Source organism: Apus apus, chromosome 4, assembly GCF_020740795.1.
Source record: "Apus apus isolate bApuApu2 chromosome 4, bApuApu2.pri.cur, whole genome shotgun sequence".
NCBI lineage: Eukaryota > Metazoa > Chordata > Aves > Apodiformes > Apodidae > Apus > Apus apus.
The window spans coordinates 64,560,428-64,574,466 of NC_067285.1; the positions used below are offsets into that span (position 1 = coordinate 64,560,428).

The window sequence follows — 14,039 nt, forward strand, 5'->3', positions numbered from 1 at the left end:
CCTCTGAGTTTGGAGGCTGTATCATTCTGTTAAAATATCACCCGATACTTCAGCAATAGTTTTCATGCTGTCAATCTGCAGCCTAAGAAACAACCATGTAGGGTACTGAGAACTGGAGCCACCTCACTTGTTTTCCTTCCAGCAGCAAAAAGACCCTTATCCGAAACAGTACAGGAAACCTGCCATGGCTGCAGGGACCCTTGCAAGCCACAGCTTGGGTTCAGTAAAGGAGGGAAGCCACTTTTCCTGGAGGTAGCAGGAACACTGCAACAAGCATGAGGGGAATGGCAACAGAGCAGCCTGGCTATGGCATGGAGTGAGGAGCTGGGAGCACTGGGAAATGCATGTTTTACAAATCCTGGTACTTGCTTTTGGGGTTCCTACAACCTAATGTCTGATGCTACCAGCCTAATGCCATCTCACTCACCCAACTGTGTGGGTGCTGCTTTGGTTTTCTAGCTGTAAATTTAGGCTATTATCTGCATTGTATACTTGAGGGGTGCTGTTGGCTTTCCTCTGTTTTTCTGCCTCAGTGTTTAACAGCTCACCTCTTCCTTTCATACTCTGGAGTGACTTCTGGGACTTGGGGACTGCTCAGTAAAGCCCTCAGCCAGTGAAGGTCAGGCATGCCATAGAAATGCCCTAATACTAGGTTTTAGGTGCTGGTTATGTCTAAACTGGAATTTCCTGGAAAAAGGCAGCTCAAGTATCCTAGCTGGTGGCACTCTGGACTGCTGTGTAGGTGCAGGGCCAGGCTGGCATCCACGGGGTGTCCCTCTGCAACGCACCTCCTGTGAGTGCAGACACGGTGTGCAGGGGGTGATTTAAGGAAGAAAAAAATTGTTTACCCACTGCTGTGTATGGGACGAGAATGCATTTGATGCAGTCAAGCCTGAGTGGCCGGTGCCCTGAGAGCTGCCTCTCCCTGCCGGTGCCGGCTCGGCGGCCGAGGAGCCGGGCAGCAGCAGCAGCATCTTTGCAGGCAAGGGCGGCTTATCCCCTTCCAAGGGGTGTCCGGGCAACTTTATTCTGGCAAACACGGGCGTTCAAAATAGTATTTTGTCCAACTGGCGTTAAGTGACGCCGGCTCTATGTATAGTCTGCGTCTGCGACTGGCCAAGTGACGCCCATTTCGGCAAAACCTGGAGCGGCGCGAGCCCGTCCCGGGACCCGCCGCAGGGCGACCAGTCACCTCCCGGCGGTGGCCAAGCGGGTCTCCGCTGTCCCACCACTGGCTGCGGTGCGGGGGGGGAGCAGAGTAAGGCCCGCCCGGAGCCCTTCACGACCTCGGCAGTGATGCCCGCCCGGGCCGGGAGCTGTCGCGCCGGGAGGAGGAGGGGAGGGAATGGGAGGGCAGGGCAGGGGTGGGCGGCCCGCTGCCCCCCCGTCCCCGGCGGCACGTGCCTGCCCGCCTCCTCGGGCCACTGCCGCGCCCCGACGGCCTCGGCATGGACGCGCCCGGCCAGCCGCCCGCTGGCCCCGAAGCCGGCCCCGAGGACGCGGTGGCGGGACGGGACCCGAGCCCGAAGGCGGCCATCGAGGAGGAGAAGGAGACTACGTACGTGGAGATTCGCGGCTCGCCGCGGAGCCCGGAGGAGAACCGCCAGCCGCCCGAGCTGGCCCCGACTGGCGGCGCGGAAGGAGCGGCCGGTCCGGCAGCGGAAAGCGGAGCCGGCGGGACCGGGGATGTTGGCGGTTCGGCGGGAGGCGAGCCGCCGGGCGGGGCGGCGGAGCCAGCATCCTCGGATCCCAAGGGGGATCGTCCGGTTTCCCCGGGCGCGGCGGGATGTGGCGCCGACTCCAGTCCCGGCTCTGAGGACGCGGCAGGGAGCGGGGAGCCGCCGGCGGCGAGGGGCTGCCCGGAGTCGTCCTCCTCTTCCTCCTGCCCTTCCCCGGTGACCAAGGTGGGCGGCTTTCCTGCAATGGGTGACCCGGTGTCGACGGAAGGTAAAACCTCCTCGTCCTCCTTTGGCTACGAAAGCGAGGAGGACGAGGACGCGGGGCGCAAGGCAGCCCCTCCCGGCGCCCCCCCAGGCACCCCTCCCGGCGGCGGCCGCGACGAGGCGCACTATATCAGCACGCAGGAGATCCAGCTGAGCGAGGTAGACCACGACATGGACTTCGATGCGGGGCTGGCCGCCCGCTGGGACTTCGAGGACAACAACGTGATCTACTCCTTCGTGGACTACGCCTCCTTCGGGAGCGACGAGACGGCGAGGGACACACCGACAGAGGAGGAGAATAGCTGCTACCTCAGCACGACCACCAGCGACCCCAACAACCAGACGGACAGCATCGACAACACCAGCAGCACCGAGATCGTCAGCCTTACCTCCGAACACGACACCCCCGCCGGGGACAAGCGCGCCAGCTCGGGGGAAAGCAGGTCCAAGGAGCCCGGCCGGCCCGGCGGGAGCCCGGCCGCCCAGCTTCTCCTATCAATCAAAGCAGCTTCCCGGGCTATAAATGAGTCTAGCAACGTGCACGGAAAGCAAAACACTATTCACGCTGCCAAGCATGAAAGCGACATGAGCCTCCGTGTCTCCGCGGCTCCCGAACGCGATGCGAGTTTTAAAACGGACACGATCCGCGACCCCCCCAAAAAATTCATCGCGGTCCCTGCTCGGCTGCAGACCCGATGCGGAGCCTGCAGGGCGGGGGAGCAGTCCAGCGGCGCCTCCAGCGCAGTCAGCGAGCTGGACGATGCCGACAAAGAAGTGCGAAACCTGACGGCCAGGGCTTTCCGCAGCCTGGCGTACCCCTACTTCGACACCTTGCGCCCTGGCTCCCGCGCCTCCTCCGCCTCCCTGCCCGACAATGCCCTGGGCATCAACCGGTGGTCCACGTACCTGGACCTCAAGTGCGGCAGCCTGGCGCCGAAAGCCGAGCCCAGCTTGCTGCGCTCCGGCCGGTCGCAGACCAGAGCCCTCGAATTCGTGGTCAGCAAGCTCGACGGGGAGATCACTCACGTCGAGGCGCCGCGGCGGCTGCGGGCGGGCTCCCGGGTGGTGACCCTGCTGGACCTCGGCGATGGTCCCCAGGTCAGGCCGCCTCCTGAGCCGCCGGCGGCGGAGGGCGGCGGGGCAGGGTCCAGCAAGAAGTCCAGGTTCGCCTCCAGCCTCCTCAAAAACATCATCTCCAAGAAGATGCAGCTGGAGCACGAGTTCAAGATGGAGCGGGGCGAGATCACCGACACCTCCTATCGCGGGCTGGGCGCCGGGCGGGAGCCAGAGCCCTCCTGCAGCCGGCAGCGGCAGCGTGAGGGCGGAGTGCAGCGGCAGAATTCCCGGCACTCAGAGGGCGGCTCGGACAGCACAGCGGCGACGGCGGAGGAGGCGGGGGAGGGTGGCGGTGGCCGGTCGCCGGCCTCCAAGGCATCGACGCCCCGCGAGAGAACCCGCAGCCTGGACCGAGCGCTGTCGGAGGAACTGTGCGAGGTGAAGCGCAGCGCCTCAGATGCCATCAAGGCCACCTTCCTCCGCAGCCAGAACAGCGCCTTCAGGTCCTGGAAGGAGCGGGAGGCGGAGAGGAAGGAGGAGAGGGCGCCCGTCGGCAAGCTGAAGCTCTCCCCCCGACACGACTGGCGGGCCGACCTGGGCGAGATCTCCACTGGCAACTCCACCAAGATGTCCCGTCTGTTCGTCCCCGCCATCCAGCGCACACCCCAGGAGAAGGAGCCCGGCAAGCGGGCGACCAAGTGCTCCACCGCCTCCTCCTCCTCCTCGCCCCCAGCCGTCAAACCCAAGGCCCCCGAGATCAAGATCAGCCTGGGCAGCCTGCAGCAGCCCCGCGATGCCGCCTTCAGCATCGCCCAGCTGCTGACGCCGCAGATCGCGGGCAGGCCGTCGGAGGAGGGCAGGAGCCACCAGCCCAAAATGCACAAGGCCGGCGACGGCCACGACAAGGTGCCGCAGTTCCTGGTGCGCGACGTGAGAGACAGCAAGCACAGAGCCCAGGGGCCCCTCCACCAGGTGCGGGACGTGCGGAAGCTCATCAAAAGCTCCTACAACTGCGACTCGGGGGATAACAGCAGTGACAAGGGCAGCGCTGGCTCCGACCAGGAGCAGAAACCCCGGCAGCAGCTGGTCATCGCAGGCGTCCCCAGGTCGCTCTCCCCCGTGGTGATCACCTGCCAGGCGGTCAGCCACGCCGGCACCAAGCCCACGGAGGCGGGGGCCAAGGCGGCGGGCAGGGCGCCGGCCTGTCCCCCGGAGGGCACCGTCTTGGTGCACCGCACCTCGGGAAGGCTGCCGGTGGCCACCATCGCCCCCAACAAGAGCGACCCGCGCCAACCGGCCGTACTGAAGATAGTCTCCAAATCCGCCGCGCCCTGGCGGCACCAGCCGCCGCCGCCCGCTGAGAGGCTTCGGGGGCCGGAGGAGGACCCCCGGGAGGAGGGCAAGGCGGCGCCGGTGCAAAACGCGCTGGAGAAGCTGACGGCAGCGGTCCGGAGCATGGAGGAGCTGTACAGTTTCAACAAGCGTGAGTGGAAGCGCAAGAGCGACCCGCTGCCCATCACCGACAGCCACGTCCTCTCCCTCATCGCCAGCCAGGAGCGAGGCGCCGGGCCCCGGCCGACCCCCTCTGCTGCTGCCGCCCCGCCCCAGCCACCGCCCGCGGAAAAGGCGGAGGAGCCGTCCGTCAAGGGGCCGGGCAGCGAGCGGCTGCCCCGCCGGCCCGCCGACAAGGTCTCGGCCAAGGCGGCCGCCTTCGAGAGCCTGGCCCGGCAGCGGCAGCGGGGCCCACCGCCCTCCCGCGCCGAGCCCCCCGTCGCCTCCCGCGCACTCCTCACCCTCCGCGGAGGAGCCGGAGCCCCCGCGCCGAGCAAGCCCCCTTCCGAGGGCGGCCTGCGGGGCCAGGCGGCGCCGCGCTCCCCCCGGCTTCCAGCGGGCGGCGGCGATGCGGAGCGCGGCCCGGACTGCGGGAACTACCTAGCCCTGCCACTGAAGGAGCTCGGCTCTCCGCCCTCCCCGGTGTCGGGGGCGGGTGGCGGCGTCCGTCCCAGTCCGGTGTCGGCGCCGGCGCTGTGCGGTTTGCAGCCCTTCGGCACTGCCAAACAACCCGGCAGCCCCGCACCCCCGTCCGGAATCCCGCCCGCCGAAGAGCCCCCTCCCGCCGCCTCCTCCGCCGCCCAGCCGCCCGTCGAGGGGCCGCCGGCCGCCCTCTACCGCCCGCCGCTTCCCTTCGCCGCCCTGCCCGGCGCCGCGCCGCCGCCGCTGCTCTGCTTCTCGCCCTCCGTGCCTGCCGCGGGGACAGCGGCCGAGCCCTTTTCCCAGACGCAGCGCAAGATGCTGCTGGACGTGAGCACCGGGCAGTACTACCTGGTGGACACGCCGGTGCAGCAGCCCCTCAAGCGGCGCCTCTTCGACCCCGAGACTGGGCAGTACGTAGAGGTGCCGGTGCCCCAGCAGCCGGCCGTCACCCCCGTCCCCCTGCCCCTCTCGCCCCTGGCCCTCAGCGCCGGGGCCTATGGTGCCGCATACATGCTCTACCCCGGCCTCCTGCCCGCTGCCACCATGGTGCACCCCGGTGCCCTGCCGCGCCCGCTGTCCCACCCGGGCAGCGATGCCAGCGCGGTGGAGCCCGGCAGCCCGGCAACGGCAGAAGCGCCTTTTGCCGAGAGCCCCTACTACGTGGCTACAAGCGGCAAGGGCCCAGCACCAGCACCACGGCGTGAGACAGTCGAGACCAAACCGGTCATCAGCATCACAGCGCCTGCCAGCGGCCCGCGGATCATCGCGCCGCCTTCCTTCGATGGCACCACCATGCGCTTCGTGGTGGAGCACCGATGAAGAGCATGGGTGAGTGCGTGCAGGCTGTTAGCCATGGTGGTAGCCAGTGACAGCTACGGGCCAACCATGTTACCTGCTAAGCGAGAGCTGTGCCACAGCTTCTTAATGCGGACATGTAATGGGCCCAGGGTCACAGGCAGGCCCTCACTGGGAATTAAAATGCAGACATAAGATAGAAGCGGAAAGGTTACATACGTGGGTATCCCTTGGAGCAGGTAAATATCCCCTTTTTTTTTCTCTTGGAGGCAGTCTCAGTAGAAGCATACCATAGTTACTCATCACACAGCTGTATTTGCGCAGCCCCAGGGCTTGGGGACCTTGACTCGGTGGTGTCCCCTTTCTCCCAAGGGAGGGAGTGTGGCTGGGAGCCTACTCTGGACCCATCTTGCAAGCCATGAAACGGCCCTTTTGCCTTGTCAGTGCATCCCTGATTCCTCACCTGTCACCTCCTTCTTCCCAGAGGATGTGAGCATCCATCTTCCCTGAGCCCCTGTTTCTTCCCACCCTCAGGAAGAGCAGGAGAGGGGACTGAGGGAAGCAAACCCATATTTCAAGTTCTTGTTAGGAGGACAAGGGAGCAGGATACATTGGGTAGACGCTGGTGTGCTCCTGCAGTGCCGTGGGGCTTCTGGCAGGGGCAGGGGTGCCTGCAGCTGCCTGCACGGCAGGAAGGCTCTAGCGAAGCCTAGAAAGCATCACTGCAAATCGTGGTTTTGCAAAGCTACTCTGAGCTTGGCCTCCAGCAGTCCTGCTAGTGTCCAGTTACCTAGTACTGTAACCCAGGGCCAAATTCAGGGAGGCACGTGTGGGAGCATGGAGTGTTTGGTCTAGAGGAAGGAGGAGGACATGGGTCTGGGCGTGGGACAGGCATGGAAATCAAGGTGCAGTGTGTCTTGCACAAAATCAAGGAACAATTACGGTTTGTTTTAAAATACCTGAAATAATGAGAAAGTGCCTTCAGGATGGGTGTTGCTCCTCTTTTGCCTTTTGCATTAAAACACAACTCGTCTTTAGCAAGTGCAGTATTGAGCAGAACAAGTAAAGTTCTTCATGGCTTACCAAAGACTCCGTTTTTGTTGTGGATCAGGAGGCAAAGAGAAACGGGGACAGGTGGAAGTTTGAGTTGGTCACCAGTTTGCACTGAGTTTTGTTCAGTCTCATGCTTGAGGATAATTTTCTTCTGCCAGAGTTTGAGTTATCTTTTTTGCATCCATAGTTCTTTTAATTTGTATCATCTACTACAATGTAGTACGTTATTTGTTGAATGAAACCTTACCAAAATGCTCTATACTCTTACTTCTCATCTGCTTGGATGTATTTTCTCTGAAATACCATCCTTTTATCCTGGATAAAAAAGAAGTTTTTTTAATTTCCCCTTAGGAGGTCACTCAGGACAGGCAAAGTACCAGTTTAAGTTGAGCTCTGCCATGCTACTTGAGTCCATCTTGTCAGTAAAGTCTTGATAAGAGTATCTAGGTAAAATGGCAAAAGCTGTTTGATTTTCCCGTTTGGTCTATAGGCCAGATTCAGACCACTAGCACAAGGAATGAGTTGTATGTTAGACTTCAGTTTAAATACTCACTGATTTTGAAAAGGATATTTCTATCTTACAGTGTGTGTTGCAATTAAAAGCTGTCACTTCTCAGTCTGTTTTCCCTCTTTAAAGTGAAGCTCATCATGTTTCCTGGTATGATTCCCCTTGTTTCCCAGAGGGGGAAATATCATGTTATGCAGCTAGCTTGCCTGCAGACCTGGTGCATCACTGCCATAGATGATGGTCTCAACAAATTGATCTTTCTTATTGGTGACTTTAATAACTGCATCGATGCTCTGCTGTTTTGCTTTATGCTGGAGCTCTACCATTCTGAGGCAGGTGTGAAAGCTGCCCCAAAAGATGGGTGGTGCAGAAACTTGCACACTCATTACAGAAGGTCATTCAGCAGTTTGAAGGCTTTCGTCTTTTACCACTAATGATGCCATGATCTGTGCTGTCATATTGTCTAAAGCAGACAGGCATGCCCCTCCTTGCCATCTCAGACCTGCTGAGGTGGGTGTCCTGCTTGTGTATAATGGACGCAGTGGGGGAATTATTTCTTGACTTGTTTCAAAAGTCAGTAAAACAAGTCATTGTAACTGTGTGTAGCAGCAAGGTGTGTTTAGCTTGGCATCAGGCTTTGGTTATTCATATAGGTCTCTGTGGAAAATAAGGTATGTGCCAGAGGGGAATTGTATCTTTCCTCTGTTCTTGCACCTGCTCGGTATTTTCATTCACCTATATAACTTTCATGTCTCAGTGGATAAATGCTTATCTTCTTATCTCTTTCATTATCTGCTCTTTTTTTGTTTCCCCCTTTTTTTTTCTGTGTCTCTTTGTCTGTCTTTTCCTGATTGAATGCATTTGTTTGTTCAGTGTAGTATTTTTTCTCTAACAAGAAGAGCAGAGCAATTTCATATGAATCAGAGGGTGAACTGTTGATCATATTTTAATTCCAATTGCTTTTGTATCAGATCAGGGTATTTGTGATTGTAGCAATGCTGTGTGGATTCTAAAATGGATTTTAAAACAACCACATTCATCATATGAGTGTGGGGTTTGAATAAAGTACTGTCCTTTCAGATCCCTTTTTTTCACTAGCCAAAATAAGCTGAATGAATGCTCTTTCTTTCCACTCTGGTATTTCTCTCATAATCTCTTCCTTCCTTTTTTTCTCTGTTTTTCACATCTTCATTCACAAACTGTCACTGTATCGGGCTACTTCATCCTGGTCTCTCTCACCTCGTGGAGATCAGTGCGATTGAGCTGACTGGGAGCTTTTGTGGTGCGATGCCCGTGGCACAGTTGGCACCAAATCCTCTGCACACCTGCTGCTCTTGAAACATTTCTTCTGTGGCTGGTGCTCTTCTCCACACAACCAGTGGGATAAAACAGACCCTATCAATTTGGGTTCTGGCAAAATCCAGTATACCATTTCTCAAGTTTTTGGTATACAGCAAATACTAGGGAGTATGCATGTGTTATCATTAAAATAACTTCTCGTCTTCCTTTTCTTTGCTCACAGTAATTGCTGAGCTTTTAGCAACATGGTTCTTGCCTGCTGCACTTCTTTCTTCATGCAGAAAAAAAATACATGCTAATTTCCACTTTGAGCAAACATGCCATATCTGGCTGCATGTGAACCTGGACAGTGTCAGCCTGTAGTGAGCGGTCTGCCAGAAGGGCGCTCGTTCCCAGCTTGAATGACTGAAAATGTGGTCTTTGCATGTTAATCTATTCCCATGTTATACTCTGGGGAGTTTCTGCCTTGTACTAGGTAAATAAGAAGATAACATGTAGCAAAGTTGAAAGTTACTAAATTGTACTGCCGGTGTTAGGTATTTTGCCTTGCTCTGTTCAAAGGTGCCTAAATTTAAGCCACCTTATAGTTATAGGAATACATGGGACATGTATTTAAGTAGTCTAAGTCAAATACAAGCAGTTCTGTCACCACGGTGTGCTAATGTATTTAGTTGTGTTTCTTCCTGCCTGCCCTCAGACAATCTACACCATCCTTTAAAAAGTAAATGTGTGATAGCATATACAAATGATTTTTTAAAGGCTCATAAATTGATATTTTTAAACTCTGTTTTAGTTGTGCTCTATTCAGCAGAATGTATATTCTGCATTATTAAGTAAAAAAGCCAGCTTACAATGAAGTATGTGGTATGTAAGATTTACTTGTGCTGATGCCTTCACTGAGAATTTAGGAAAGCATCCATCCAATTTTAGTGGGAAATACAGGAGTATTCCAAGAAGTAAAAGGGCTTCAGCATTTGATCTAGTAAATCAGTCTACGAATGAAAATTAACATGAGCTTGTGTTCAAATCCATAGCTACTGAGGAAACTTTAGATAGTGCTTAACGTCGATGCCAGTGAAAGTTTAGTGTGAGATTAATGATTTTTCTTGTCTGGGATGCTTGCCTGGGCCAGTATTGAGGTCTCAACTCTACCAATCTTGGAGCACATGATTATGGGTTGTTTCACTTTTGCTTGAGTATGCTGTGCTGGATGGTGTGTTGAGTAAAGTGCTCAGGTCTTTAACTGAAGTGGGTGGATCCCTTAAATTCCAGATGGATCCCTTTGCCGTCTCTCTACCCCGTGCATGGGGCTCCCCAGGACCAGTCAGTGGGGGACTGTGGGGTCGTAAGGCAGCGCACACCTCGAGCAACAAGGATTGGTTCTGCTCAAAACATAAGGCTGCCCAATCTCTGACTTGGTTTAAAAAGTCAGGTGCTATTGTCTGTTTATTTGCACTAGCTTAGGAAATCAGTAGCGAGAATAGTGACTGTGAAGGAGGTGCTGTGCACTTCCCCGGAGCAGGGAGACCTGCTCTCTGAGAACTGGTTGTGGCAACTCTCTAAGAATCTACTTTTTATTAATGATGCTTTTATGTTTTCTCGTTTGTTTGTTTTTTATACAGGGATGAGGAAGAAGAATCACACTCTTTTAATCTGAAATACACTTAGTAACTCTAAGCATACATCCTAAAATCTGCTTCTACAGTTCTCTCATTTTTTTGCTTCATCATACAAAACAAGTGTGTAAGTTTCTTGTTTTCTCCTGAATAGCCCCCAGTTTTGGAGTATGGGTGGTTCAATATGGATTATGTAAATTTCAGAAAACACATTTTATTGCTTTCGGGTTTTATTTGCTCCTCTGCACTGCCTTAAACATCACAAGTTGCCTTAATTATGACAGTGTTTAAATACTGGAAAGCCAGAAATTGTGTGTTATATTTTACACTCCAGTTCTAAAGGACAGTGCAGCATTTATTTTTCTTTAAGACTGCAGTCTTTTCTTCCTTAAATTATAACATTACTGAAAACACAATCCTAGTGATTCCCCTGTGAGAGGAGTTTTTTAATGTTACAGCCCAAATACTATGTAGTCATAGTCCCGCCTGGACACATTCCTGTGTGATGTACTCTAGGTAACCCTGCTCTGGCAGGGGGGTTGGACTAGATGATCTTTCGAGGTCCCTTCCAACTCCTAGGATTCTATGATTCTATGATTTCCTTAGCTATGTTTGACATATTCATCTGAGGGCTATATCCACACCATCTGTATTGGCCAAGAAAGTATTTCTCCTTAGAATATGAAAATATTAAATACGTTTACTTAAAACGTAGTGGTATGTATGTCCCTATGTCAAACTTTGCTTGAACTGATGATTTTGTTGCCAGCAACCAGTTTGTCTCAGTAAAAGAGAATTGTTATCATGACAGTAAAATTAAACTATGATCCTGTGTTCTCTGCCCAAAGTTTCAGTTCAGTGAAGTGCTTTGAGAAGCCAATAAATGTAAGATCAAGCTAAATTATTTAGCATAAGGCTTTCTCAAGGTAACAGGTTCAAGATCTAAAATCTAAATAGAAAACTCAAAAGTCTGTACCTAAGCATTTACCCACAGACAGGATTTTCCTGTACATCTTTTCAAGGCTTCCTGCTATTAAGGAAGTTTCAGGGTTTCCCTTAAAGAAAGGTTTTCATTTCCATGAATAACTCTCAAGATACAGAAAATTCAGCTGTAACTGTTTTTAGCCATACATGTGAGATTGTATTTCAATGCCATTTATTTGTTTACAGGCGCAAACTGAAATTGCCCTCAGGATGAAACGCACTGCAAGTATACACATAGTGAGTGATATAGCATATATCTTCTCATTTATCTTCATCTTTATGGAAATCCAATGAAAAAATACAATTCTAACCCTTTTGAAAGAGCTTGACATGCCCACTAGAGCATATAGTGTGTAAGCTTAATTCCCATGCTCTTCAGTTGTACAGTCTACAGATACAAGCTTTAACTTCCTACTGGGATTTGGGACGACCACCTCTTAAAGAAAATGAATGCTGCGTCACTGTTTTCATGGCTGCTAAGTCCATAGATATCTCGACTATAGAGTATCAGTGTCAAACCAAACAGTATTTCGGGCTGCAGGACAGTGCAGGTGCCAGACTAGATCGTCCCCTGTCACATACACGTGTACGGTACGTGCGTTATAATGCTGGCACCCGTGTTTAAAAACATTTTGTCCTCTTTTCCTGTATTGGTGCTCGGAGCCAAGTTTCACATTGCAGTTTACAAGATACAGGCTTGCACACGCAAGCTCAGGGTTTACAGTTTCACCCAGTGTACTAGAAAGGAAAAAAAAATGCATAGAAAAGAAAGTGCCCAGGGTTTCAACATGTATTTGTTGGAGGAAAATTTTGCAGGGTTTTTTTTAACTGCCTGTGGAGACGAAAGCAATGAAATGAGGCAATGCCAACAACTCTTTATTGTCTCAGGGGAGATTTCTTGAGTAGAATGGGTCAATCCTAATGTCAAACAGTGTTTGCTTCGTTTTGGCTATTACTAAAGAGACTCTGGGTTTGCATCAAGGGGTCAATTTTCCAAGGAGCTTTGCTTTGCAGACCCAGTCCAGCAAAGCCTTCACATGCATCTCTAACCTCAAATACCTAAGCAGATTCCTGGGAACTGCAGTGGAAATGCAATAATGTATTTATTTTTTCACCATGAATGCAACGCTTTGCTGAGCTTGTCCCAGAGCACTGAGTGCCTTGCAGGCCTGAGTCCCGGGTTCTTTACTTTACATGCATAACACTGGAGCTCTGGGCTTGACTCTAGCCAGACCCAGCAGATAATGCCGTGAAAGGTCGCCAGAAAAATACCTGGTCATATGGTGCTCCTTTATGTATACCCAGTGGTGAATGTCTCCAGCTGATGGAGTGATGTGTAACCATGTATCTTGGATTAGAGTCAAGCCCTCCTTGTTAGGGTTCACAAGCTGCTAGTATTATATGTTTCATGGTGCAGTCATGGTACATTGCAGCTGAAATTCACCCTGTGTGCAAAGCAGGGCAAAATCCTGTGCACCACTCGTGTTCCCTCCCAGCCCAGCTACCAGGGCTGGTGTTAACAGCCAGCCAGCCGCTTCCATGCTTTTTGGGTCAGGATCCAATTGAAAGGTTGAGCAGGACTGGAGTGATGCACAAATGTTGTTCAGGTCTCTTGCAGCAGGGTTGGTTTCACTCAGTTAAATTTATTCCTTGGTCAATCATTTGGTGAATGATTTAAAATGTATTTATGGGTTGTGTGGCTTTTTGGGTTTTTTTCCCTTGTCTGCATTCAAAGCTACCTTTACTCTCTAGTGTTGATGGCCAAAGTGTCATTCCTTATGCTTATAAACTAGCATTAACTTGTGGCTACTTGAGAACACATACTTTAAAAATGCTTGTGTTTTCTCCCCTTTTTCTGTTATGTTTTGTTTGGGTTTTTTCCTTTTTTTTTTTTCCCTCTTTTTCAAGGGTGATGGGTTGTCAGTGTAAAGATATTTAAAAGTGCAAATGTGAAGTAAAGATAATGATTGTTAAGAGGATGTGGGTGATATGTCTGATGAGAGAGCGGTGGGCTATAAGGCAAAGGGGAAAATGCTGTGAACGCAATGCATTGGCGATTGTTGCCTGGGGGGGGGAATATATATTAAAATATATATATATATATATATAACTGGAGAAAAATGGACTCTTTGAGCTGCTCTCAAGATAAATGACACTGTGGCAAGTGTGTAGCCGAAGCCCAAAGTGATCCCGCTGCAAGATGCCCTGAGCCTGGGATGGAAGGACAGGGGAATTGCTCTGAGCGTCTGGCACATCAGGAACACTTCAGTACGTCATGACCATGTGAGAACAGACTGTCTGAAACCACTGAGTACCAAAGTTTGTAACTGAATGAGTTAGCATTTGTATTATGTTAGGGGTTTTTTTTGAATGTTATGATAAATAAAATGTATTTTTCAGTAAAAGACATACTGTAAGTAAGCCTGCAGTTCCCTGCTTGGTCATATGTTTGTGAAGTCACCTTCACTGGTCTGCAGAACAAGTGATAACAGAGGCATTACTTGGTTTGATGTGTGAAGAGTAATGGAGGAAAAGATTTCACTGAAGAGCAGATCCAAAATCCTGCCCTCAGAGTCTCCCCAAATTTGTCCCAGTGAGGTAAGTCTCTTTCTGACCTGATCTCATTGTGTATTCTGCCCTCTTAGGACAAAGGGAAATTGGGGACATTGCTTCGTTTGACTGGTTTTTGTTGTTGTTGTTGTTTTTTCCCCAGATACAACTTAAATGAAAAAAAAGCACTCACCAGTTTCAGTGGACTAACTTTGATTGGTATATGGGTTTGGGTATCTAAAGGGCTGCATCTTTTTCTGT

General features: G+C 52.4%; 1 protein-coding gene across 2 annotated transcripts; it reads left to right on the forward strand.

The window, feature by feature from the left end:
• Positions 1–1,324: 1,324 nt before the first annotated feature.
• C4H4orf54 (chromosome 4 C4orf54 homolog) lies at positions 1,325–13,649 on the forward strand. 2 transcript variants are annotated; one of them, XR_007889288.1, is made up of 3 exons: positions 1,325–5,801; positions 10,251–10,371; positions 11,415–13,649. XR_007889288.1 is itself a non-coding variant. In XM_051617202.1 (2 exons), the coding sequence occupies exon 1, from the start codon at positions 1,449–1,451 to the stop codon at positions 5,790–5,792; it is 4,344 nt and encodes a 1,447-aa protein (XP_051473162.1). In that variant the 5' UTR covers positions 1,325–1,448; the 3' UTR covers positions 5,793–5,801; positions 10,251–13,649. The 2 variants fall into 2 exon arrangements, 1 of the variants encoding a protein (XP_051473162.1); XM_051617202.1 differs by having other exon boundaries at positions 10,251–13,649.
• Positions 13,650–14,039: the final 390 nt, after the last annotated feature.